The 19699-nt window shown below is 36.6% G+C and overlaps 1 protein-coding gene across 1 annotated transcript in view; it reads left to right on the forward strand.

Moving 5' to 3' along the window:
- Positions 1-19699, forward strand: part of Dnah12 (dynein, axonemal, heavy chain 12) — a 173264-nt gene that overhangs the window by 56998 nt on the left and 96567 nt on the right. The window contains exons 23-35 of the mRNA XM_013010371.1: positions 1958-2077; positions 2297-2453; positions 3408-3580; positions 7575-7727; positions 8236-8475; positions 8758-9003; positions 9543-9662; positions 11372-11481; positions 13949-14132; positions 14268-14408; positions 16704-16787; positions 17815-18003; positions 19579-19698. Of these exons, the coding sequence (XP_012865825.1) occupies positions 1958-2077; positions 2297-2453; positions 3408-3580; positions 7575-7727; positions 8236-8475; positions 8758-9003; positions 9543-9662; positions 11372-11481; positions 13949-14132; positions 14268-14408; positions 16704-16787; positions 17815-18003; positions 19579-19698 (2037 nt within the window). The remainder of the gene's footprint in view (positions 1-1957; positions 2078-2296; positions 2454-3407; positions 3581-7574; positions 7728-8235; positions 8476-8757; positions 9004-9542; positions 9663-11371; positions 11482-13948; positions 14133-14267; positions 14409-16703; positions 16788-17814; positions 18004-19578; position 19699) is intronic.

Below are 19699 nucleotides of genomic sequence, written 5' to 3' on the forward strand. Positions count from 1 at the left end.
ACATGGGCAAGATAATGAGTACATTTCTTATCAAGCATTGTAGCCTCCTCCTTTGTTTCCCCTTCCCATCCCTTCCCATCCTCCCCCTGCCCCCTTAACTTTCTTTTAAGTGTAATGGAAGGCTACAAGTTAATTTAGTCATGGGAAAGATGTAATCTGACTAATAATTTTAGCCACTGTGGCTATAGTATAAATGATGGATTAGTCACAGAAAATATGATGACTTATTAGAAGACCCTTGTATTAACTTGAATATAAGATGATGTGACAGAAGACAAATTAGAAAAAAGTAGCAAAGTAAACAGGTTTACAGCATTAGTTATTATTTTCTTGATAACTGCCATTAGAACTGGGGAGTCATAGAATCTCACTGTTGTTTTGATTTGCATTTCCTTTATGGACAAAGATATTGTCCATTTTTACTTTGTTTTTAGAGAAATAAACTCTCTTTAAGTTTGAGGGCTTAGTTTTTTTTTTTTAACTTTTTTTTTTTTTTTTTTGGTCCGGTTGTGGGGTCTGAACTCTGGGCCTGAGCACTGTCCCTCAGCCCTTCAGCTCAAGGCTAGTGCTCTACCACTTGAGCCACAGTGCCACTTCCGGCTTTTTTGTTTTTGCTTATGTGGTGCATGAGGAATTGAACCCAGGGCCTCAGGCATGCAAGGCAAACGCTCTACCACTGAGCCAACTTCCCAGCCCCAGGGCTTAGTTTTTTTGAGCTCTAAATATATTCTGGATATTAGGCCCTTGTCTGTTGTATAGCTGGTAAAATTTTTCTTCCATGGATGGGGAGTGGGGGGTGGGAAGATGGGAGGGCAGGGATGGTAAGGGGAAACAAAGGAGGAGGCAACAATGCTTGGTAAGAAATGTACTCATTACCTTGCTCATGTAATTGTAACCCCTCTGTATGGTATTTTCACAATAAAAAAAACCTTATTAATTAATTTTTTTCCTTCCATTCTCTTAGGTTTTCTTTTTAGCTTGCTAGCTATGTCCTTTGCCACACAGAAACTTTAAGGTTTGATGTGATCCTATTTTATCAACTTGTAGCAAATTTAAATGATGGTTGTTTTTCTCTAAAAATATTTAAATCCTTTTTAAATGTAAAAAAATTAGTAGCAAATGAAAACATACTTTGAACTCAAAGACATAGAATGTTTAATTTTGCATGATTGAACAAATAGACTTTGGTCATACAAGTTTTTAGAAAAGTTATAGATAAAATAATATGAGTTCTCCTAGTCCAGTTTTTAAAATAGAGTATATAGTGTCCTTTTTTAAATATAAATCAATATAAGGAATAATGTAAATATAAAGAATTTATTTGGATCTTCCACACTTTAATGAAATATCTATATTTTCATTATATTAGAAGTAATATTTATTCTTTGTCAAAAATTTGATGACTAATCTAGAAAAGGCACATAAAGATCATAAAAAAGTAAACTTAGGAAAATCAATAATCAAATCTATCTAGAGAGAATCCACTCTTGCCATATTGGCACCCAGTTTTTCATGCTTTCATAAATAAACAAAAAAATTAAAAGTGTAGCCATTAATGTTCAGGTCTTTTAAAAAGTATTTTAAGGTTTTTTGTTTTTGGTTGGTCGTGGGGCTTGAACTCTGGGCCTGGGTGCTGTCCCTCAGCTCTTCAGCTCAAGGCCAGCGCTCTACCACTTGAGCTACAGCACCACTTCCGGTTTTCTGGTGGTTTATTGGAGATAGGAGTCTCACGGTCTCTCCTACCAGGGCTGGCTTTGAACCACGATCCTCAGATCTCAGCCTCCTGAGTAGCTAGGATTACAGACGTGAGCCACCAGTGCCCGGCTATTTTAAGGTTTTTAATGATTATATGGATTCTAACCTATGAATGTTACAAATATTACATTTTTATTGTTAAAAATTGGCTTCTTTTCCTCCTGCAATCTTTTAAAGTTAAACATTCATTTTGGTTACATAGGCTTATCCAGAATCGGCAAGAAGAGACTGGGTTAGAGAATGGCCTGGCCAGGTTGTACTTTGTGTTTCTCAAATGTTCTGGACTTCTGAGACACAGGAAGTTATAAGCAGTGGGACAGAGGTAATGTGTTATTTGATTTTTAATAGTATTTTCTTCATATTTCATAGTTAACTTTTCTATATTTTTGCAAAGTTATAATTCCCTCATTAGAATGATGCAGTTCTTTGAAAAATTTTAATTTTAATAGGTTTACCCAATATTTTCTTTCATAAATGAGTGAGTATATAAAATGTTTTAAACTATATATATTATCAATTAAATTGCTTTATTATTTTGTAGGGTTTAAAGAAGTACTATAAGGAACTCCAATATCAACTAAATGATATTGTAGAACTAGTAAGAGGAAAATTATCTAAGCAGACCAGGATTACTCTAGGGGCTTTGGTTACAATTGATGTTCATGCTAGAGATGTGGTCATGGATATGATTGAAACAGGTATGTGACTTTTTCTCTAATATTAAAGGTAAAGTATTGACAGCTTCTAAGAAACAAAAACTTATGCTCTAAGACCTTGTTTTTCTCTACATAGAATCTTTTTTTCTATGCTATTTTCTATAAGTTGAGAGGCATGAGTAATTTTAATATTTATTGTCATAAAAGATTAGACAATGCTTCTGTGCCTCTGATCATATAAAGTAATATTTATTGAAATGAACTCCAGGAAATGGAAACAAGAAGTTTTTTCTTTGTTGTTGTTTTGTTTTTTTCATCTTATTTATCTGTCTTTGGGAAATGGAAGGACAAAAAATGAACAAATGCAGCAGTGGTACTCACTACACACTATGTTGAAAATGAACTCTATAACTTCTTGGTAGAGACAGGGCATAAACTTGGTGGGAACAAGAGAAGGGGTAACATTGTCCAAAAGAAATGTACTCATGGGGCTGGGAAGGTAGCTCAGTGGTAGAGTGCTTGCCTTGCATGCATGAGGCCCTGGGTTTGGTTCCTCAGCACCACATAAGCAGAAAAAGCCTGAAGTGGCTCTGTGGCTCATGTGGTAGAGCGCTAGCCTTGAGCTGAAGAGCTGAGGGACGGCACCCATGACTGACCAAAAAAAAAAAGAAATTTACTCATTGCCTGACTTATGTAACTATAACCCTTCTGTACATGGCCTTTATAATAACAAGAACAAAAATTTATACATAAAAATATTACAATATTTATTTAGAAATCATTTCAATTTAAGGGGGCTGGGAAGGTGGCTCAGTGGTAGAGTGCTTGCCTTGCATGCATGAGGCCTAGGGTTCGATTCCTCAGCACCACATAAGCAGAAAAAGCCGGAAGTGGTGCTGTAGCTCAAGTGGTAGAGTGCTAACCTTGAGTTCAGGCCCCAAGATCAAAAAAAAAAAATTATTTCAATTTAAGGATTGTATGTTTAATTCTTTCTAGGTGTCTCACACGATACAGATTTCCAGTGGCTGGCTCAGCTTCGTTATTATTGGGAGTATGAGAATGCTCGAGTTCGTATCATTAATTGCAATGTAAAATATGCTTATGAATATCTTGGTAACTCACCTCGACTTGTCATTACCCCTCTAACTGATAGATGTTACAGAACATTGGTATGTATTTAAATCATTTTATTTGCACACTAAAGATTCGTTTTTGGTGCAGCATCATATTTTTTGTCCAAATTTAATGTTGACGATCCTCATTTATTGTGTTATCTGTAATATACCTTCCTCATTCCAGATCCTCTTAAAGTGCAATTATAGTAATGATTATTTACTTTCCTTTTTTCTTTTTAATATTTACATCTACTGTATAAACATCATGGATCATTTCCATTAATAATTAGAAAAAGGGAAAGACTGGAAATATAAAGACAAAATAAAGCTGCAGAAAATAGCACCTATTTTTGTAGTTCAGTTGCTAGAGAGATGATAGAAAGATGAGAAAAGCACACTTGGCTTTTAGAACTCCAAATTAGTGTCTCTGAAAGGAAGGAAGGAAAGGAAATGTATAGGTTGGTGATGAAGTCTGTGCCTGATTCAGAGACTATGCAAGATGAACTATCACTATTACAACTGCAGGAATATGGTAGCCAGATAAGTACAGGATTTACAGGTAGATATGCAACCAACAAATACTATCACGTCATTTAATAATAAGAGACACATTCTGGGAAATATATCATTAGATGAGTTTGTTATTGTGCCAACAGCACAGAGTGTACATTCATAAACCTAGATGGTATGGAAAGTAGAGGTATGAGCTCAAGTGGCAGCATATCAGCCTTCAGCAAAAAAGCAAAGTAAGAGTGTTAAGTTGTGTTCAAGCCCCAGTACCAGCAATGAATGGATAAATAAATAGATAAATAGTTTACAAAAATAGATGGTATGGTCTTCTGTATACCTAGGCTAAACTGGTATATATTACCATGTGTGCAGTGCATTGTTGACTGAAACATCATTATATGGTGTATGACTTAATTATTGCAAGAGACATTTATTTATCTGAAATTTAAATTTCAGTAGGCATTCTCATTTTTGTGTTTTTTTCCCCAATACTAGGACTTGAATTCAGGGCTTCTCACTTGCTTGGCTTTCTTGCTTAAGGTTGTTGGTGAACTATGACTCCAGCTCAGCCTTTAGCTAGTTAATTGGCAATGGAGTTTCTGGAACTTTTCTTCTAGGTTGGCTCTAAACCTTGATCCTCAAGTTCTTATTGTCCTGAGTAACCATTGTGCCCAGCTGATGTTCTGTACTTTTTTGGGGAGGGGTAACTAAGGTTTAAACTCAAAGACATAGGTATTCTTTCTGGGTAGATGCTCTATCACTTGAACCATACCCCCACTCTTTTTGGCTTTTTGACTTATTCCAGGGGCAGCCTGGACCACAATCATTCTATTTACATTTTCTGCATAATTGGGATCCCACACATGTGCCTCCATGCTCAGCTATTTACTGAGATGAGATCTCACTTTTTCTCTAGGCTAGCCAAGAACTTCAATTATCCTGATCTCTACTTTCCAAGTAGCTAGGATTAGAGGTAGGTAGGATTACCTAGGATTACAGGCATAACTAGGATTATAGATATAAGCTTTCATGTATGGTTGCATTCTATGGTTTTATTTGCTAAATCTGGCAGTCCAACCTGATGATTGAAGCACTGCGTCAAGAAACACCAATCCACTTAGGCTGAGTAAACACTGAAGTGTCTTCAAGTTCTCCATAAGCAAAGATGAAATGAAGATTCTTGTAGAAATAATTTATTGGGAAATGCTCTCAGAGAAAAAAAACTATAAAGAAATGAGGAGGGGGGAGGGGGAGGCTGGGAAGGGATGTGAAGGGTAAACAAAGGAGGAGGCTGCAATGCTTGGTAAGAAATGTACGCATTATCCTGCCCATGTAATTGTAACCCCTCTGTACAGTATGTTCACAAAATTAAATTAAAAAAAAAGAAATGAGGAAAGCAGAATGAGCTGGGAAAAAAGCTAAAAAAACTAGTAGTTTGTATAACAGACGTATAATCACAGATGTATAACCACACTAATTCTCAAATGGAGCTTTAAATGCATCACAGAATTATCCCACTTTAAGGCAAAGCAATCTGACTTTTGTATTCCTTTATTTTCATTGGTTAATTACTAGTAAATTTCAGGGGCATGAGCAAGCCTTCAAATGTTGGTTGAAGTGGTAGCTCCTGTTAGCTGAGGGCAGTTCTTAGGAGAAAAGAGTAGCTACAATTTGCTTTTAATCAAGACTCACAGCAATTGGGAGATGAATACAATGGCCTGATGGTAAAGCAAGTTTGGGTAGCATGCCCAAGGTTCTATGATAAAACATGTCTGCAGAACCTCTATTTTTTCCAGGAAATTACCTGAGGGTAAGGACCACGTTTGTTTTATTCTGTACCCCTGTGGCAAATGAGTACATAGGTATTCCTAAATATTTGTTGAACAGATGACCCCCAAGCATCAATGCCATATCTGGTACTTTAGTGAAATGAGACACTGTGATGTGCTCTAAGACAGAAGTTGACAACTCTGAGTTATAAAAATCAGAATCACATTAAACATTTGAAATCAACATTAGACTTAGAAATATGTATCAATACATTTATTAGTCAAAATGAAGGGGAAATATTTGTGAGCATTTTCCAGAAATTGAAGAAAAGCCTAAAGTTTCTAGCAATCAAATTAATGGACATTAGCAGTGCAGCCTCTGTTAAGACTGATTTATTTACTTAGTTGTCTGTGGTGGGCTGCAATGCAACCATACATGAAAGCTTATATCTAAACTGGTCATGTAAAAATGACCATTTCACAGGTTTATTTTAAAGTAGACATTATTTCTTAGAGCCAATTTAGGCTCATAGCAAAAATAGGTGGATTGCTCCTATTCTCCTATATATACAACCTTGATTCTTAACTCTATTTTCTCTAAAAAGAGTTAAGTCTGATAGACTCTCATGATAGTTTTTGTGAAGCAGATGTTATAGTTACAGAGAAAACTATAATTTCTATGCTTTTAAATGTTTCTAGCCACCTTTCAAGTAAAAGTAGAGTCCCATTCAAATATGGCTAAACTTAAACATTAGCTAAGAAAAAGAGAATGTATAGAGTTATACATAACCCAAAGTAGACAGCAACACTACTTACTGGTAAATGAAGTATAGAACAGTGAGACAGGAATGTAGAAGATTAAGAACATAATAAAAGACAATAAAAGACAAATTAGGCAAGTCATAGACAAAATTATAGAGTAGGTCATCTATTTTTTCCCCAAATATGGGTTCCATTTATGCTGTTCACTTTCAGATACCTCTGGGCTGTTAACCATCCTGTATATGTCATTATTTTTTCTCTTCAGCCATCTCCACTACCACTTCTAGAGAAAATCTTTCTCAATTAACTTTATTTGCTGTTGGCTAGTTTCTCTTTGTTTTTAAGAAAGCAAATGGATACATGTGAAGTATCAAAAGGAAAGGAGTAGCTAGGATTACAGGCATGAGCCACCAGCAGTCACCTTTCAAATTATTTTTGACATAACAAATGTGCTAGCTTTCCATAACTCTGGTAAAGTACCAGAATATATCAGCTTAATAAAGAAAAGTTTTATTTTGATTCACAAAAAAGGACAAGAGATTTTGTTTCACTTTCATTTGTCTTCCATATCTTTTTAAACTGTTTTACTCTGTACAGCTAGAAAAGTTTGCGATAAAAAGTAACTGAATGTAATTAGATAACTGTTTTTTCGGAAGATACAAATAAGAAAAACAATCCATGTGGTAATCTACTATGTGGATTCTCTCTTTTTTTTTTTTGTCGGTCGTGGGGCTTGAACTCTGGGCCTGGGCGCTGTCCCTCAGCTCTTCAGCTCAAGGCAAGCGCTCTACCACTTGAGCTACAGCGCCACTTCCGGTTTTTGGTGGTTTATTGGAGATAGGAGTCTCACGGTCTCTCCTGCCCGGGCTGGCTTTGAACCGCGATCCTCAGATCTCAGCCTCCTGAGTAGCTAGGATTACAGGCGTGAGCCACCAGTGCCCGGCTGGATTCTCTTTTTTATCTAGCTAAGCACAGAATTCTTTTGATATACATATTTTTCTTTTCAGATAGGTGCCTTCTATTTAAATCTTGGAGGTGCGCCAGAGGGACCAGCAGGCACAGGAAAAACGGAAACAACCAAGGACTTGGCTAAAGCTCTTGCTGTCCAGTGTGTGGTATTCAACTGTTCAGACGGGCTAGATTATCTGGCAATGGGAAAGGTAGTTCAATTACTGAATTGATACTGTTAAATGCTACAGACTTACTGCTAGGGCTAACTACATATTCTCAAGCAAATATCTTTAAGTCTTATTTAAACATAAATATTGTTTAAGCATTACTTGAACTTTAGTTTTAGGGGTAAAAAAATCATTGTTTTTTTTTTTATCCTTCTAGCAAACTCCTATATTTGGACTTAGTTAAATATTTGTTTTAAGAAATAATGTCCTTCAACATAGTGTCTTGTACATCTCATTACAATTTAGGCGGGGGGAGGGGGGGCACTGAAGGGGTGGGGAAGTGTAGTTGTGGAGGTGGGAGGGAAGGGAAAAACAAAGGAGGAGGCAACAATGCTTGAAAAGAAATGTACTCATTACCTTGCTCATGTAACTGTAACTCCTCTGTACAGTATTTTCACAATAAAAAACTTATTTAAAAAAAAGAATTAATGTCCTTTCCTAAGGAAAAAAATCACCTCCCCCCCACACCTGCTTTTATTCTTGTTCTTAGTTTTTTAAGGGATTAGCTTCTTCTGGTGCTTGGGCTTGCTTTGATGAATTTAACCGAATTGAGTTAGAAGTATTGTCAGTGGTGGCTCAACAGATCCTCTGCATCCAGAGAGCCATTCAACAGAAGTTGGAAGTATTTGTTTTTGAAGGGACAGAACTTAAGCTCAATCCAAACTGTTTTGTAGCTATTACCATGAATCCTGGCTATGCAGGACGTTCTGAATTGCCAGACAACCTGAAGGTAATATTTTCTTAAGAGTGTAAGTTTGTTAATCAAAAATAATGGCATTGTTTCCCCATACATTTCTCATTCCCCTTTGTTTTCATTTGATAGGAGGTAAGTCATTAATACCTGTTTAGATTTCCAAAAATACTGAGTACACAAAAATATGCTGGTGAAAAATTAGTTTATGAAAATGTGTTGTATATGGAGACTATCAGCTCATTGTCTTTTGATGCCTGTACTTAGCTTCAAAGTGGCTTCTTTTATGTAAATTATGTGTTTCTTTTATTATATTTTCAGGTTCTCTTTAGGACAGTGGCAATGATGGTCCCTAACTATGCCCTTATAGCAGAAATCTCCCTCTACTCCTATGGATTTTTGAATGCAAAACCTCTGTCTGTGAAGATAGTAATGACCTATAGGCTTTGCTCAGAGCAGCTCTCATCACAATTTCACTATGACTATGGAATGCGAGCAGTAAAAGCAGTTTTAGTGGCTGCTGGAAACCTAAAACTAAAATACCCAGATGAAAATGAAGATATACTGGTATGTGTTAAATATGTATTTTATGAAAACATCAGTAGAAAAATAAAGTTAGACTATATAGTCAGGAACTATATATGTAGGTAACTGAGAGGGTTATTGATTCAAGCAATGTATGATGTTGAAATAATATTTTTGGATTATGTTATTTATTTCAGCTAAAGGATTTTGTTTTTGTTATTGTTGGCTGTGGGGCTTGAACTTTGGGCCTGTGTGCTGCCCCTCAGCTTTTCAGCTCAAGGCTAGCACTTTAACACTTGAGCCACAGTGCTCAAGTCTCACTGACTTTTCTGTCCGGGCTGGCTTTGAACTTCGATCTTCAGATTTCAGCCTCTTGAGTAGCTAGGATTACAAGAGTAAGCCCCTGGCATCTGGTTTGTAAGGATTTTTAATTATTAGTTTAGTTAAGTTTAGCTATCAGTTTTTCATTATATAGATTCCATGGAGCAATATAAAATAAATTATCACTTTTGTCTAAGGGGGTGCTGTATTATGTATAACTGCAGGCGATCAACTTATGTTGTCCATTTTTGTAATTTTAGCTTCTTCGATCAATAAAAGATGTAAATGAACCAAAGTTTCTATCACATGACATACCTTTATTTAATGGAATAACCAGTGATTTATTTCCTGGTGTTAAACTTCCTGAAGCTGACTATAATGTAAGTGAACCTATGAGAATTATTTACACCATGGTGAATTTAACTGATGACTTGAGTATTTCCAAAGTTTTATTAAATTGGTGAAATTATATTCCTTCTGTTTGAAGGATAGTCCTCTAGTTGTCCAAGGATATGTAAATTGTGGTATTTTTTTACTGACCTATTTTCAAGATTAATTATTATTTTGGCTTTTTTCAGTTTTCTAGTAAACTCTTAACTACATATTCTTTTTTTTTTTTTGGTCCGGTCGTGGGGCCTGAACTCTGGGCCTGGGCGCTGTCCCTCAGCTCTTCAGCTCAAGGCTAGCACTCTACCACTTGAGCCAGAGTGCCACTTCCAGCTTTTTTTTTTTCTTTTTGCTTATGTGGGGCTGAGGAATCGAACCCAGGGCCTCTGGCATGCAAGGCAAGCACTCTACCACTGAGCCACCTTCCCAGCTCCAACTACATATTCTTAACTACATATTCTGTTTTTGTTTTTTAGTGTGTTTAATTTGGTTCTTCTTTTTTTTTAAAGAAACTCCACTTCTCTATCTTTTCCAGTACTTTTCCTTCTTATTTGATTTCTTTTATAACTTTATAAAAAGTTGTTCTAAGGTTTTTATTTACTAATTATCATATCTAAATCATCTGTGTTTTTTATTCTTTCTCATTACTTATAAGTTATGATTTTATGTTAAGTATTATAAAAACAATTGTGAGACTAAATTGGTATTATTTTCTATACAGAAAAAATATATTTTCCCTTTTCAAGTAGTTAGGTTGAGTTGCTGATCAATTCAATCAGGAGTAGACCCAAATTGAAATTCTATTGCATCATTATTGAGCTATAGTTTACCCCTAGTTTCAAATATCTTTAGAATGACAATTATCCTGCCTTATTGTAATAACCTCCTCTGTCCAGCAGGATTTTGTGATTTAAGCATCTGAAACTAAAGAAATCCTTTATCTGTGACTTTCCAAATGAATTGTTGGTCTCTTGTGGAATTTCATGCACAGTGAAAAATCGTGGACAGTGCAAAGAATCATCTTTGCCTGGGAATCTTGTATTGAGGTTTCTACAGATTCCAGTCTATCTCATCAGTCTCTACTAGTTTCTCCTGACTTTAGCAAACTCAGTCTGTTATAGCCGACCCAATGCAATGCTCAACTGTGGGTGAGGACCGTGGTTCAAAGCCAGCCCAGGCAGAAAAGTCTGTGAGACTCTTATCTTCAACTAACCACTAGAAAACCTGAAGTGGTGCTGTGGTGGAGTGCTAGCCTTGAGCTGAAGAGCTGAGGGACAGCACCCAGGCTCAGAGTTCAAGCCCCACGACTGACAAAAAGAAAATAGTATCAGTGGTAGAAGCAACTGTTAGCTGGCACTCCTTTCTGGAATTGAAATTTCTTTAGATTTATTTGCATCCTAAGTGCTCCTGTGTCTTTAAGTCTTTTGTGATGTTTTTTTTTAGTTTCTCTGTTTTTTTCTAGTTATTATAATATGAAGTATTACCTAGCATATTCTTTTTATTCTAATTTAAAATGTTTAGCATATGTTATGAAGCATCTAATCCACTGCTATAGTACTATGATCACTAATAACTTACAGTGACAAATTAAAGATACTATGTCTAATTGTTTTTCCTCTTAATTAAAACAAATAAAGCTTTAATCTGACATGCTTTATAATAACATTCTATAGAATTACATTCCATCTTTCTTTTATTTTAGGAATTTTTAGAATGTGCTCATGAAGCCTGCTCTGAACATAACCTTCAGCCTGTTAAATTTTTTATTGAAAAAATGATTCAGACATATGAAATGATGATTGTTAGACATGGGTAAGATTAACATCTGTCATGGTTAGACATTTTTTTAAATAACTTCTAATATAACTAAAAGTGATGAACCAAGAAAGGCAATAAACTTTATATACTAGATAGGCTAGGGAGTAAAGAATCCCCTTTCTTCTTAGTAGTTACACAAAGGTTTATTACTCTGCCATACTAAACGTCTAACAAGAGTTAATAAGGAGCTCTAGGCATGGGGGGTGCATGCCTGCAATCCCCATGGGATTGGGAGGCTGATACAGCAGGACCAAGAGTTTGGGCCAGCCTGACCTACATGATAAGACCTTTTCATTTAAAAATAGAAAAGGAAAAAAAAAGAACTGGTAAAGAATATTCATTCAAACCTAGTACCAGTAGCTCATTCTTGGCAGTTCTAGCTACTTGGGAAGCAGAGATTGGGAGGATTATGGCTTCAGGATAGCCAGAAAGTTTGTGATACTCCTTCTCAACCCATTTCTTTGTACAGGGGAACATCATATGTTATGTGGGAGGCTGATATTAGGAGGAACACTGTTCTAAGCCAGTCCAGGCAGAAAAAATACATGAAATACTCTGTCTCCATAGAGGGATGCAGTAGCATATGTATATGGTTCTAGCCATGACAGAAAGCCTAAGTTGATGAGTTAAGGTTTGGCACTTGCCTGAATGGAAAGGAAGATCCTATGTCAAAAATAGCCAGCAACGCCCCCCCGCGTGCCCCCCCAAACAGGAACAGCAACAACAAAAAAACTCAACAAAACAAAACAAAACCAGGGCTAGAGGTAGGGCTCACATGGTAGAATACTAGCTTAGCAAATGTGAGGTCCTGAGTTCAAACTCCTCCAGGACTGCCACAGAAAGAAAGAAAAAAAGTTTATTGGGTGATTTAATAGTAATGACTATTACAACTTGCACTCTTAAGTATGTTATTTAACCTCCTTAATGTGTGTAAATACACAAAACTATTGCTATTACTTCAGATAGGCCTGCCCTGTACTCCCAGGCTCATCTCTATAGTATCTTACTAAGTTCTCTCTTTCCCCTTCTCCTTTTTCTACCCCTGCCCGTTCCCTTCCCTTCCCTTCGAGTATACTGTGGTTTGAACTTAGGGCCTTGACCTTAGGGGTCCAATCATTTGACTCATGCTTGTCCTTCCTTCCTTCCTTCCTTCCTTCCTTCCTTCCTTCCTTCCTTCCTTCCTTCCTTCCTTCCTTCCTTCCTTCCTATCCTTCCTTCCTTCCTTCCTTCCTTCCTTCCTTCTTTCCTTCATTCATTCTTTCTTTTTCTTTCTTTCTGTTGCTTTTAAGATAGGGTCTCATTCATTTTGTCTGGGGCCAGCCTAGACCATGATCCTCTTTGTTTTACCCAATGTAGCTGGGGATCCACTACTCATGGCTTGTTTACTGAAATGAGGCCTAACTAATTAGCCTCAAACCATGGTTCTCTTGATCTCTACCTCCTGAGTTGCTGGGATTATAGGCATTTCTAAACATCCTTGAAACATCTTTGAACCTATCAGTCTATTTTCCCTGAGTTATTTTGTCCTGAAATAGTTATAATAGTACTCCTTTATCTGTAGTTTTTCTTTCTGTGGTTTTATTTAACTGTAGTCAATGGCAGTCTAAAAACATTAAAGGGAAAATTCCAAGTTTTGAAAGAGACAGTTTTTTTTTTCTAGTTGTGGGGCATGAACTCTGGTCCTGGGCCCTGTCCCTCAGTTCTTCAGCTCAAGGATAGCACTCTACCACTTGAGCCACAGCACCACTTCTGTTTTTCTATTGGTTTATTAGAGATAAGAATTTCATGACCTTTACTGACCTGGCTGGCTTTGAACTATGATCCTCAGATCTCAGCCTCCTGAATAGCTAGGATTACAGGTATGAGCTACCAGTGCCCAGCAAGAGAAAGTTTTTATATAATGTTTTTATAGTACATTATAATAATTATTATGTTATTATTATTAGTTATTAGTCTCTTACTGTGTCTAATTAGTAAGCTTTATCATGTATAAGTAAAAAGGAAAAAAGATAGGTTTGGTACTACCCACAGTTTTAGACATCTACTGGAGATTTAGAACTACATAACTCTTTTAGTTGGAAACTATATTAATCCTTCAGAGATTTTTTTTTTTTGGTGTTAATTCTGGAGCTTTAGGGCTGTGTGCTGTCCCTGAGCCCCTTTGTGCACAAGGGTAGCACTCTATCATTTGAGCCACAGTTCCACTTCTGGTTTTTGAGGAATATATAGACATATGTTTTTGTTATCATTTAGTGCCTTTATTGGATTCTGTTTTGTTGATAATGACACCAGTGTGGAGAATTTGATATAGAATCAATCAGTTTAAAAGTTGAATGTGTTTTTGTCATATAACTAAAAATTGTGCATGGAAATGATTACAAGACAATGTTTTATATGCTGGTATAAATAATTTAACTTGTTATTTTTTTAGAATCTGACTGCATTATTACTTCTTTAATAGTTTTATGTTAGTAGGAGAGCCTTATGCTGGTAAGACAAAAGTTCTGCATGTACTGGCTGATACTTTAACTCGTATGAACGAACGAGGCTATGGAGAGGAAGAGAAGGTCATTTACAGGACTGTAAACCCCAAGTCGATTACTATGGGCCAACTTTTTGGACAGTTTGACCCAGTGTCTCATGAGGTAATCTACAATACAACATTCTCAACTATCCTACTGAAGTGCATGTTAAAGCGAGAGATTCAATGTGTTTTTAAGTTTTTACTACTAAATTTTATTTCATAAAAAAACTTTCCAATTCTTCCTATTTTTCTTCAGTGGACCGATGGCATTGTGGCAAACACTTTTAGAGAATTTGCCTTAGCTGAAACACCAGACCGGAAATGGGTTGTATTTGATGGACCTATTGATACTTTATGGATAGAGAGTATGAATACAGTGTTGGATGATAATAAAAAGGTAAGCCATAATGTTTAAAAGCAGAACAGATTCAGACATGACTAAACAATTATAGGGCTATATACTTAGGTATTTTTTTTTTTTTTTTTGGTCTGGTCGTGGGGCCTGAACTCTGGGCCTGGGTGCTGTCCCTCAGCTCTTCAGCTCAAGGCTAGTGCTCTACCACTTCACAGCGCCACTTCCGGCTTTTTTCTTTTTGCTTATGTGGGGCTGAGGAATCGAACCCAGGGCCTCGAGCATGCAAGGCAAGCGCTCTACCACTGAGCCACCTTCCCAGCCCCAGGGCTATATACTTTAAATAAAGGGTATAACAAACAAGTTTATAAATGATCTTTTCAATGAAAACTTCATTGTAGTAAGTTCTGTTTTTTATTGGAAGAATGTAATTGTATTCAAAATATTGAATGAGTATAGGTGGTAACACATGCCTGCAATCTTAGCACTTGGGAGGCTGAGGTAGGAGGATCAAGAGTCTGTGGTCAACTTGTTATGCTCATCCTCATGAGCATTGAATGAGGCTGGAGTTATAGTAGAGAGGAGGAGAAAGGGCCAAATCCCCAAAGCTTTAGCTAAATAGAAAAGAATTCTTGACTGATGAGTGACTGCAAATACAAGGGTTGTCAAAAGGAAAGGGACATTTTGCAGCATAGTAGAAACAAATAAAATGCTGGCCCTATCTCCTAAACTGGAGGCCCATAGGAGAATGTTTACTAAAACATTTCTTGTAGTAAAAGATTAAAAGTATATCTAGGCCGGGAATGTGGCTTAGTGGTAGAGTGCTTGCCTAGCATGCATGAAGCCCTGGGTTTGATTCCTCAGTACCACATACACAGAAAAAGCCAGAAGTGACCCTGTGGTTCTAGCCTTGAGCACAGAGAGGCTCAAGGACAGTGCCCAGGTCCTGAGTGCAAGTACCAGGACTGGCTAAAAATAAAAGTATATATAGACCAGCACTGTCTAATAGAACTTACTGAAATGCGGTAAACACCTATATTATCTGATAAAGGTAGCTGCTTGTCAAATGTAGCTCTTTAGCATCTGAAATGTAGCATAGTACATTTAGAAAACTGAACTTCAAGTATCATTTAATTTTAGGTTGGTAAGTTAAATGTAAGTAGCTACATGTAGCTAATGGGTACAATATTATACAATAAGAGATCTGAACTACTCCTTTATTTATTTTTAATAAGTTTTTTATTGTGAAAATACTGTACAGAGGGGTTACAGTTACATGAGCAAGGTAATGAGTACATTTCTTATCAAGCATTGTTGCTTTTATTTTTCCCCTACTCTCCCTTCCCTCCCTCCTCCACAACTACAGTGCCCCCCCACCTAAACTGTAAAGTTCATTTTTCAACATAGTGTCTTGTACATCTCATTGTTACAATGGTTCAACCTGTATCCCTGTTTAAACTTTTTGTTTTTCCCTTACCCTCCCCAAATTAGACTGACATAAAAAATACAGTGAAAACAGGGGTTATACCATGAGGGAGGAAACAACAAAACAAACATATAAAACAACAAAAAAAATCACATGGTACCTTATAAATACATTAGAAACAATAGCAAGAAAGAAAAAAACCACTTGTGTCCTTAACTTGGGGGTTCATTTCGCTTAATTTCATCTTATCTGGTCATATGTACGTAGCTTTTGACATATTCTACTTGTCTCAGACATTTACTAGTTATTGCAAATAAGGGAAACCATGGGACCTATGTTTCTTTGGGCCTGGCTTACTTCACTTAATATAATTTTTTCCAAATCTTTCCATTTCCTTACTTATTTATTTTATAGCTAAGACACTGAATCCAGAAATGTTAAATATGTCTGTGTTGACAGATAACTGCACAGAGATAAAACTGGGAATAGAATGGTAATTGTAGAACTAAAAAGGAAGCACTAAGAAATAAATATGGAGTATGACTTTAGAAGACTTAGTCCTGATGTTGACTTATTATATAAATAATTAACAATTAACACTGATACTACTAAAAGTAATAATAACTCCAAGATGAATCATAGCAATAATATTGGGAGAATAGCTTTAGTAATAATAGACACAATAAGAATCTGAGAGAAAAGAGGCAATTTTGACATTTAATAAAAGAAGTGTTTTAAATTAAAGGAAACTACAAGACCTACAAACATAAGCTAGACAAATGTTTTCTGGCTTCTATTCTAGTACTTATTCCATTGTATCACAGGAGACACTTTGTTTTATAAATAGAATAAATTTTTATTTAAGAAAGTTGAAAAAATTTTAATAATGATTGGAAAAAAATTATTGTTTTTAGCTTTGCCTTATGAGTGGAGAAATCATTCAGATGTCCCCTCAAATGAGCCTCATCTTTGAAACAATGGATCTTTCCCAGGCTTCAGTAAGTTCCTAATTTTTTGTTGTTCTTGTTCTTGTTAGTCCTAGGGCTTGAACTCTGGGCCTGGGCATTGTCCCTGAGCTCTTCAGCTCAAGGCAAGCACTCTACCACTTGAGCCACAGTGCCACGTCCAGTTTTCTGGTGGATAATTGGAGATAAGAGTCTCTTAGATGTTCCTCCCCAGGCTGGCTTTGAACCGTGATCCTCAGATCTTAGCATCCTGAGTAGCTAGGATTACAGTACCAAGCTTAAATTCCTAATTTGATATAATAATACTTTGGCTTTTTTGTTCATTCATTAATTTAGTCAAAAATGTAAGTGACAGTAGAATTGATAAAAGGGATATTGGGACCAAAAAAATGAGTAAGACACAGCACATGTCAGAAAGGATGAGAAGTATTCTAATAAACAATCCAATATACAGCCACATGTTAAGTCTCTAAGAGTGTGGAAGGAACTAAGGATTCAAAAAGAAGTGGATAGAGGACTGTGGAAGGAGTTGGAGTGTTTGATCTGGTTTTGAAGAAGATATGACTTCTCTAGGGGGATCAGTTAGGCCTAGGCATTCCACAGCATAAGATGACCTGTAAAAACAGGAAACCATGACATAAAACTGGACCTAAAATAGTTTTCTATTTAGGGAACATGTATTATATGTGTGGCTGTAGAAGTAGACAGAAACCAGAATATGATGGGCCTTACGAAGTCATACTAAGAAGTAACTGGTACCACTGATCAAAAAGCAGTTACATCTGGCCTCTGGTGGCTCAGGCCTGTAAACCTAGCACAGCAGGCTGAGATCTGAGGATTGCGGTTGAAGCCAGCCTGGGCAGAAAACTCCCCATGAGACTCTTATCTCCAGTTAATGACTCAAAAACCAGCAGTGGAGCTGTGACTCAAAGTCAGAGTGCTAGCGTTGAGCAAAAAAAAAGCCCAGGGACAGCACCCAGGGCCAAGTCAAGCCCTATGATTGATGAGAGAAAAAAAAAAAAGCAGTTACCCAAAATGAAATCTTGTCCTTTTTCTCTAGCCTGCCACTGTAAGTCGTTGTGGCATGATTTATTTGGAGCCCTCACAGTTAGGGTGGGAACCACTTGTATCTTCATGGTTGAATTCACTGGAAGAGCCTCTATCTCAACCAGATTCTCAAGCTCTTCTGATGGCACTTTTTGACTGGTTAATACCACCTTCTTTAAGGTTTCGTAAGAAAAAATTAAAGGTAACACTATAATTCTCTGACCCATGCAAGTTTTCCTCCTCTTCCTTTTCTTCCCACTCTCTTTCCTTCCTTTTTAAAAATTTTATTGTAAAGATATGCTATACAGAGGGATTACAATTACATGAGTAAGGTAATGAGTACATTTCTTGTCAAACATTGTTAACTACTACTTTGTTTTTCTCCCACAACCCCTTCCCTCCTTCTCCCTACCCCCCAAGTTGTAAAATTCATTTCTGACATAGTGTTTTGTGAGTATCTTTATTGCAATGGGTCATGCTTTGAACTTGTTTCAGTGTTTTGTTATTCCCCATCCCTTCCCCAAATCAGATAAATGTATACACAAGACATAGGGTACCAGAATCAATGACATTGATTGCCAGGGATAAACCAATGGAAAAGGAAAAATGAAATAAAATAAAAAGAAAGAACTTGATACAGTACATTGATGATAACAAGGTCAACAACCAAAAAAAGACCTGTTGTTCCATGTCTTAGATAATTGAACTGAAGATATGCCTTTTGGCACGCCACACTTTAACCATACCTCCAGTCCTTTTGCTTTTTTCCCCAGTACTTTTTCCAGGGTTGGCCTCAATCCTCTTGTATCTGTCTCCCAGGAAGCTGTGTTTATAGGCATGTGCCACCATGCTCAGCCCTGTATATATTATGTTGACATCTTAAAGGATCTCCTTTTCAATCTGCATCTTTCACATCTCAATTTCTTTGAATGTATGGTTTTCCTTGTCTTGGACATTTTCCCCTTCTTTACCTACCTGATTTAAAATTTCTTTACAAATTCAAATTGGGTATTTCTTCCTCAGGGAAGTCTTCTTTGGCTTATCTATCTGGGTTAATTGTTATCCCAAGTACTCCAGTAGTACTTTTCTACCTTGAGACTTTGTCTGTCATATTATTATTACACTGTATTATTTTTGTCCATTTAGTTTAGTATCATAGATGTTGCATCTTTTCTTTTCATATCTCACAGCTTGCTATATAGGTGTGTAGCTATGGTATGTCTTTCATAAATGTTTGTTGAGTAAATAAGTGAATGAATGGCTCTGAGAGACTTCATTTGTGCCATCTGTAGAACGTTATGTATTCTCTTACAGTACCTACTTTTCATTTGTCAGGGTATTTAGGATAAGAATATGCTCTATAAAATTTGATGATATAACATGCCAGACTAGAATCTCCAAGAATTTTTAATTATGCTAACAATTTAAATTCTTTCCATTTAAATGTTATAAAGACCATTATGAACACCATGTATGTTCTTATCAGTTTGTAAAACTGAACTGTTTGCCTTCTTTTATTCTCTAAATAAGAGAAACGTTAAAAATATCATATCCTGGGGCTGGGAAGATAGCTCAGTGGTAGAGTGCTTGCCTTGCATGCATGAGGACCTGGGTTTGATTCCTTAGCACCACATAAGCAGAAAAGCCGGATGTGGCGCTGTGGCTCAAGTGGTAGAGCGCTAGCCTTGAGCTGAAGAGCTGAGGAACAGCGCCCAGGCCCAGAGTTCAAGCCCCACGACCGACCAAAAAGAAAACATCTTATCCTTTCACCTTGCAGGAACTTATTCCTACGAGTGACATCAATGTGGTTGTATCTCTCACACGCCTCTTTGAAGTACTGCTGTGTAATGTGCTAGAAAATGATCCTACAACCAAGCATATTCGTGTTTGGATTATGG

The sequence above is a fragment of the Dipodomys ordii genome, unplaced genomic scaffold (assembly GCF_000151885.1).
Source record: "Dipodomys ordii isolate 6190 unplaced genomic scaffold, Dord_2.0 Scaffold12, whole genome shotgun sequence".
In the NCBI taxonomy this organism is placed as follows: domain Eukaryota; kingdom Metazoa; phylum Chordata; class Mammalia; order Rodentia; family Heteromyidae; genus Dipodomys; species Dipodomys ordii.